The sequence below is a fragment of the Artemia sp. Qi Xiang Cuo genome, chromosome 20 (genome assembly GCF_049724085.1).
Source record: "Artemia sp. Qi Xiang Cuo chromosome 20, ASM4972408v1, whole genome shotgun sequence".
Classification (NCBI taxonomy): Eukaryota; Metazoa; Arthropoda; class Branchiopoda; order Anostraca; family Artemiidae; genus Artemia; species Artemia sp. Qi Xiang Cuo.
In genome coordinates, this window is record NC_142813.1 from 7022878 (window position 1) to 7030721 (window position 7844).

The window sequence follows — 7844 nt, forward strand, 5'->3', positions numbered from 1 at the left end:
AGATGCTGGAGTGTCCCTACTCAACATTTTTTCAATGTTAAAACTGGGAAAGTACAGGAAAATGGTCTGAAATATCACTCATTACAACAGAATTCTGATCCAAATTAAGAGACGAAAAAATTTTATCAATTAAAGACGCTGACGTATCAGTTACACGTGTCGGAATACAGGTTGTTGGTAGAACCCCAGCAGCGAGCATATCTGAGAGAAAATTCCCCGTAGTAGAGCACGCCATATCAATTATATTTAAGTTAAAGTCTTCCATTATTACAAGGCCCAATCAAGTGGAATTTCACCCAGGCATGGGAACAATCGACCGACTATTCGTCTTAAGACAAACCCTTGAACACAGGGCAAAACACCAGAAACCGACGATGTCTCTATTCTTAGATTTTATAGCAGCTTTTGATTCTGTTCTTATGGATGGAATTGGGAAGATAAAGATGGAGGATGGAGTACCAGGCAAAATAGTCAGACTTATCAAAGCATACTTTCAGCATACGCGAGCCCCAATTCAGTTCAGTGGGGAGCTCTCATCGACGTTCCAAATTGATTTTTCTGTCCGACAGGGATGTATATTGTCTCCCCAGTTTCGTAATCAACTGGATTATGACCAGAGCAATAACGACCTTTTCAGGCGTTGAAGCAAGTCCCAATTTTGATATCACCGATCTATGCTACACCGACGATATTTGCCTATTCGCTGAATCTCGTTCATGGTATCGAAGGTTTGGCTGAAGATTTGGCTGAAGGTTTGGCTTTCTGGTTGGCCTGAAGATAAGCTCCTCGGAGACAAAAGTCATGATGTCTGGTATATCATCTCAAAACCTACAAATTTTACTAGAACAGTCACCCATTGACGAAATGCCTGAATTCAAGAACCTAGACTCTCGGGTAGACCCAATAGGACGATGTACACAAGAAATTCAGCTAGGAATAGCTTCAGCGTCTGGAGTCTTCACCCAGCTAAATCACTCTCTCTGGAACCAGAAAAAAGTTCTTTTGAAGACAAGAATAAAGATACACCGGTTCCTTGTTCGGTTCGTCTTACTTTATGAGTGTGAGAGATGGAATTCGAAAGCATCCTAGATTCAAGCCCTCAACGTATTTGACCAGTCATGTCCAAGGAGAATCATTGGCATTAAACTTCGTGGTCGAGTCGGCAATGATGAAAAATTTGCCATCAGCATTTTGATATAGCCGCTATAATTAAACAAGGAAGACTCCGATGGTTCGGCCACACACTTCGCCGTCCACGCCATACCTTCGTCAATAAAGTCCTTAGATATACATCTCTCCAGGGATGGAAAAACCAACATGAGGGACAGAAGAAAACTTGGCTCGCCTGCTTCAGGCTGACCTAGACCCGATCGGTGGCTTCAAGAAGTATGGACGAAGATTGGGAAAGTTCTGGCTCTAATTGATTAAGCAACTCGCGGAAAACCGAGACTGGAAGCTACTGGACGTCAGGGAGAGCTGAGATGCTTGAGTTCTGCTGCAAGAACAAGTAAGTAATAGAAAAATTTTCCTTCTCCGTTGATATATTAAAACTGTAGGAGAGCAGCAAAATAACTGAAACTAGCACATGAACCATAAACCTTGATTGGCATGAATATACAAAGAAACTTCAAGTACAAAACGGTTTTTTGGATAACAGAAAAAAAACTTTAAGCCCTTCTTCCACCCAACATACTGTTTTACGTCCCCTTGCGCTGCCTCTACACCTCAACAGTGCCCTAAAGCTTCAACTTCATAGCCACATTGTTGCCAAAGTATTTCATATGTGCTATTTCGAAGATCTGGATGCACATAGTGTCTCTTGATTTGCCTCTCCCCTCTCCTCGTCAAAATTTATTTGAAATCTACTTGAGCCCCCTACCCGTCACTCCCTAAAAGTTGCAACTTGATTCCCCCAGTCATTCCTTAGACATTGCAGATAGTGTGAAAACTAAAGTATACATATTGACACATTTGGATTGACTTTCAGGCTGCAATTTACGTCTTTTGAGTATGCCTAGAGGCATAGCTTTTAGACATTTAAACATTAAAAAAAAAAAAACTTCAAAATTTGGTAACATATCATTGGACGTATTGCTAGCTATGTAGCAGAAAAGAGCACTCAAGGGAGGCTAATTACCTTCACGTCACTCTTAACCATGATAAATACAAAAACATCCAATTTCCCTCAAATGAACCTCCTGTCAACTCACTATAACCACCCTTCTTTGAGAACAGCAAGGAGAAAAGTTGGCTCTTTTTTAGGCCCATTTAGGGGGAAACCAATATTTTTTTTATACTTTTCTTCGGTATTGCGGTCTTCTTAGCCTAAGACAAAAGTACATAAGATTAGAGCAGATAAATGGGAAAAAAGTTGAGATTTTTCGGGTTTACTTTTGTGGGGATGGACTTCTGAAGTTTGTATACTTTAGAATTTCTCTTAACCCAAGGACATAGAGCTGAAAATCTCAGATTGGTCAGGGACAAAACATTTTTGACCCATATCTGGGCCTTCTACCATCCTCCCCTTAAATGATAATGCGTATTTAATCATGGACCGCAGAACAACCCCTGGAAGTTTTGAGCTAATCAAACCACCAACACAAAATAGACCAGCCTTTTCCATTATTAAATAAAAAAACAAGTTTTTTAAACTGAAAGTAAGGAGCGACATTAAAACTTAAAACGTACAGAAATTATTCCGTATATGAAAGGGGCTGTCCCCTCCTCAACGCCTCACTCTTTACGCTAAAGTTTTTTATTGTTTTAAAAAATAAAGTTGTGAGACAGAGTCAAGCTTCAGCGTAAAGAGCGAGGCGTTGAGGAGGGGACAGCCCCTTTCATATACGGAATAATTTCTGTTCGTTTTAAGTTTTAATGTCGCTCCTTACTTTCCGTTTAAAAAACTTGTTTTTTTTATTTAATTTCTGATCGTTTTTTAGTTAATGCAGCTTTTATTTTGGCTAACCGTCAATGAATAAGTAAACAAAATTTGCATAAAAATTTTACTTTCCTTTTGCTAAATGGATGTCTTTACAAATTAACTTACGTAACTAACTTCTATATTCGTATATTTTTCTTCTGGCAAAAAATACAAAGTTGCAGATTTTTGCAGATATGAGCTTGAAACCTATGTAATAGGGGTTTCTGATACGCTAAATCTGACGGTGTGATTTTCATTAAAATTCTTTCACTTGTAGGGGATGTTTCCCCCCTCTTTAAAAAATCAGGTAAATTTTCTCAGGCTCCTAGCCTTTGATGAGTAATACTAAACTTAATAAAATTATATATTTAGAATCAGCATTATAAACACATTCTTTTGATACATTTATTGACATCAAAATTCTGTTTTTAAAAGTTTCGATTACTATTGAGCGGTATTACTTGTTTTTTTTATTGTTTTTTAATTACATATATGTTACTACGTATATTAGGGGGTTCTCCCCTTAGTCAATACCACGCTCTTTGCGTTAAAAGTTAAAAAAAATTTGATTCACAAACCCCTGAATCACAAAGGACGTTTAATTAGAATAGATAGCTATTTTGAAAGCACTAAACAAACTGTAGCGTAAAGAGCGAGGTATTGATTTGGGGGAGAACCCCCTCACATACGTTATAATTTCTGTTCGTTTTATGTTCAAATGTTGCTTCTTACTTTCAGTTGAAAAAACTTGTTTTTTTTATTGAATTTCTGATCGTTTTTTAAATAATGATTGGAAATCCGACGCCCCCTTCATAGAAAGGTCCCTTACTCCAAAGAAACATCCTCCACGGAAAGATTCTCCAGAGTAACCCCCTCCTCTAGCCCCCCCTCCAGAAAAAAAATCCTTCCTGAAAATGTCTGTATACTTCCCAACAACCAATAAATGATGCTGGCAAGTCCGGCCCCCCTTCATGGCAATTTCCCTTCCCCCATGAAAACTTCCTTCATGGACAGATCCTCCAACATAACCCCCGACCCACCCTTCCCTCCCACTACCAGAAAAAAACCTCCTGAATACTTCTGTATACTTCCCAATAACCAATACTATATGTTAACATTGGGTAAAGTTCATAACTTTTAGCCCTCTCCGTGGGGACTTTGGGGGATTAAGTCATCCTAAAAGACATATTTATCATATTTTCGACCATGCTGAACAAAATGGCTATCTCAAAATTTTGATCGGGTGACTTTGGGAAAAAAATAAGAGTGGGAGGGGGCCTAGTTGCCCTCCATTTATTTTGGTCACTTAAAAAGGGCACTAGAACTTTTAATTTCCGTTCCAATGAGCCCTACCACGATATTCTAGGACCCCTGGGTTGATGCAATAATCCCTGGGGAAAAAAAACAAATAAACACGCATCCGTGATCTTTCTTCTGGCAAAAAATGCAAAGTTCCACATTTTTGTAGATAGGAGCTTGAAACCTCTACAATAGGGTTCTCTGATGCGCTGAATATGATGGTGTGATTTTCATTAAGATTCTATAACTTTTAGGGGGTCTTTCTCCCTTTTTTTAAAAATCAGCCAAATTTTCTCAGGCGCGTAACTTTTGATGGGTTGCACTAAACTTGATGAAAGTTATATATTTGAAATCATCATTGAAATCTGATTCTTTTGATGCATCTATTGGTATCAAAAACCCGTTTTCTAGAGTTTGGGGCACCATTGAGCCGGGTCGCTCCTTACTTACAATTCGTTACCACGAACTGTTTGATAAAATTCATGGTTAAATAATTGAAAATTTGAATTATTTACGACCCTTGCCCCACGGGCTGTGGGGTCTTATCATTCCTGGAAGCAAAGTTATTGGATATTTTGAATGTTTAGGATAAAAAAAACTATCTTAAATTCTTCGCCAAATGTCTTTGGGGATTACGGCAGAGGCAAGACGATATCCAGGTTTTTTTATTGTTTTTTTCTCTATTTTTTGTGATGAGTTATTTTTTTGGGTGGGAAGGGAACTAAAAAATGTTTTTAAAAACAGGAAAAAATTGTTTAAAATTTATTTTTATTAATTTTTACAAACCCGGCAAAAATTTCGAAATTCTTCACATTGAATATGGCCTTGCTTGGGGGCAAGCAAAAAAAGGCACAAGAGGGGGTCTGGTTGCCCCTTAATCACTTTTGGATCTTATAAAGAGCACTTAAATTTTCAATTTCCAATTGAATACGCCCCTTCCAAAGTTTCTACCAGTAACCCTTTGATACGAAGTTGCGTTTTTTTTTTTTTTTTTTTTTTTTTTTTTTTTTTTTTTTTTTTTTTTTTTAATAAAGTAATAATACATTACTGATCTAATGCTCTTTATTTAGGCAACACTAAAGCGTTTGTTTTGAAAAGGGGATTTTCTGCATAACAAACAAGTCTTGGTGGCTGAATATTTTCATTTAAGAAAAAATAACACTCCAAAGTACAAGTGTTTGCATCCAAATTTCACCGTGTTATCTTTTTTATTGTTAGAATGGTTTTATCATCCAAGATAAACGAAGAATTGAGTTTTCTGAAAAATTCCAGAAAGTTCTATGCATAATTTCTAATTCCTATTGCATCAATTTAGTTTAGATCGTCTTCTATCCTTGTTATCAAGCAAGTAATCAAATCACTTGTGGTAACGTCCACGTGGAGGGAAGATTTTCTACGAAAGACGGTTTTTCCGTGAGAAAGATTTTTTTGGGGGGAGAGGGGGATTTTCTGAAGGGATTCTTCAAATACTTTTACATTTTAAAATACGTTGCAAATACGTGGGGGGAATTTTACTAACATTAATTTCGTTCACATTCTTCCCATTTTTTGGATAGTAATTGTCCAGCCCCTTCCCATAGGTAAGTTAATAGCCCTAACCAAGTTTTGTTTTTTTAATCTAAACCTAACACACCACTATTTTGCATGTGGGGAAACTTCTCCAGGGGAATAGTCGTCGGAGGATTTCATGGGGAGGAATTTTCCATGGGAGGGGATGTTGGGGGGGGGGGAGATTTTCTTAATACGTTTTATATAGGATGTGATCGTTATTAAAACGGAGGGTGAAAACTTCCTTTGGGAGGGAATTTTCATGGAGTAGTATTTTCCGGGAAAAAACTTTCCAGTAGATAATTTATAAAGGTGGGGGGGGGGGTGTACTTGCACAGAGTAAATTTTGTGGGGGGAAAATTAAAGCCTTTAGAAGGGGTGGGGGGTTGCACCCCTACTCCTGTTTGCGGTAGTTACTGTTTTTTACGTTTGAACTGGATATCTATTTTAATTTCTGCTCATTTTGTGTTTTATTTATTCGCAGATCATAAAAACTTGAGTTCTTCTGATCTTGTGTCTTATTATAGCTCTTTCTTTGAAAATTAAACTTAGTGAATCGTTTTTTCTTTTGTGGGATTCTACTGAAAACTGTCTTGTGCTCAAACGTGTACACAAATACAGTTACCAAATACAGGAGCAGCTTAATATCTTATCCCGGGAAACTTGTTTCAAATTACTTTGTTGGCGAAAGTGATTTTGAAATGGTCGAGGTTGAACATGGCAATGCATTCTGGAAGAATATCTTGCCAAAGCTCAAGCACTTTTTTTTTGGGGGGGGGACATTAATTACCGCCCCCCTAGATTGCTGACCCATGGCTCGTACAAGATATGGCCACTCTTAAGGTCCTTGACGTCAGAGAGGCTCAGTCGAAAGTGAATGAAAAAGAGGAGACCTCCGAGAAAAAAAAGATTCGAAGAAACTTAATCCTTACTTTTACGCACTCTTACCTTCACACTGCTTTATGTTATCTAAATAGACGGAAATGAATTTTCTCCTTATTATCCATACAATCTATCATGTTCCCTGCTATTTTTCTAACTTCAGTTTTAAATCAAACAGTTTTATCCCTTTTTCCAAATTAACTAAAAAAACAAGTTATTTTAACTGAAAGTAAGGAGCGACATTAAAACTTAAAACGAACAGAAATTATTCCGTATATGAAATGGGCTGTCCCCTGCTCAACACCTCGCTCTTTACGCTAAAGTTTTTTATTGTTTTAAAAGACAAAGTTGTGAGACAGAATCAAGCTTTAGCGTAAAGAGCGAGGCGTTGAGGAGGGGACAGCCCCTTTTATATACGGAATAATTTCTGTTCGTTTTGAGTTTTAATGTCAAAAAATTAAACAAGAAAATAAAACAAGAAAAATCGCTTAGAATTGTTTCTATTTTACTATCATAATCATCTTTTTCTAGGATTACTACTGTATTGCTCTTATCCGCTTTCGTTATTATTAGAGAATCATCTTTTTTTTAATCTTTTGAAACTTTTATATCTTTGTTCTTAACGTTTTCTTGATGACTATCAAAATCTGTTAAAATATTTCTTTTACAACTTGTGATCTCTGGAAACGTTTATCTTTCAGCACATGGTTTAAGTTTAGTAAATTTACCTTTCTCGTGTGCTTTTCTTCATTATATGTATTTAATTATGTATTTATATTATGTTTTTTTTAATTCTCCTCTTAATTTTAATTCTCTTCTTAAAATTAGCATCACCAGAATACATAAGCAATGAACTAATTTTTATTAAGGATATTCTAATAGGTAATGGCTATCGGGAAAATATGATTTCTCAAATAATTGAAAAAAGGAAAAAAAAGTTGACGGAACCAAAAATATTAGAAGAAGATGGGTCAAATCAAGAAACAAATTACATAACTTTGCCTTTTATCCCAATATTATCAAAAAAATTAAGAAGAGAATTAAAAAAACATAATATATATACAGCATTTAAATCAGGACAAAATATAAGCTCGTTGCTAAATAAAGGGAAAGACAAGGTACCGAGAAATTTGCAAAAGGGAGTATACAAAATTCCATGCTCTTGTGGTAAATTTTACGTGGGAAGAACACAACA

General features: G+C 36.5%; 1 protein-coding gene across 1 annotated transcript; it reads left to right on the forward strand.

Moving 5' to 3' along the window:
• The first annotated feature begins 302 nt into the window (after nucleotides 1-302).
• On the forward strand, nucleotides 303-644 carry LOC148939822 (uncharacterized). The gene has a single exon (XM_089106009.1). It carries the CDS (start codon nucleotides 303-305, stop codon nucleotides 642-644), a length of 342 nt encoding a protein of 113 aa, XP_088962135.1.
• The last annotated feature ends 7200 nt before the right edge of the window (nucleotides 645-7844 follow it).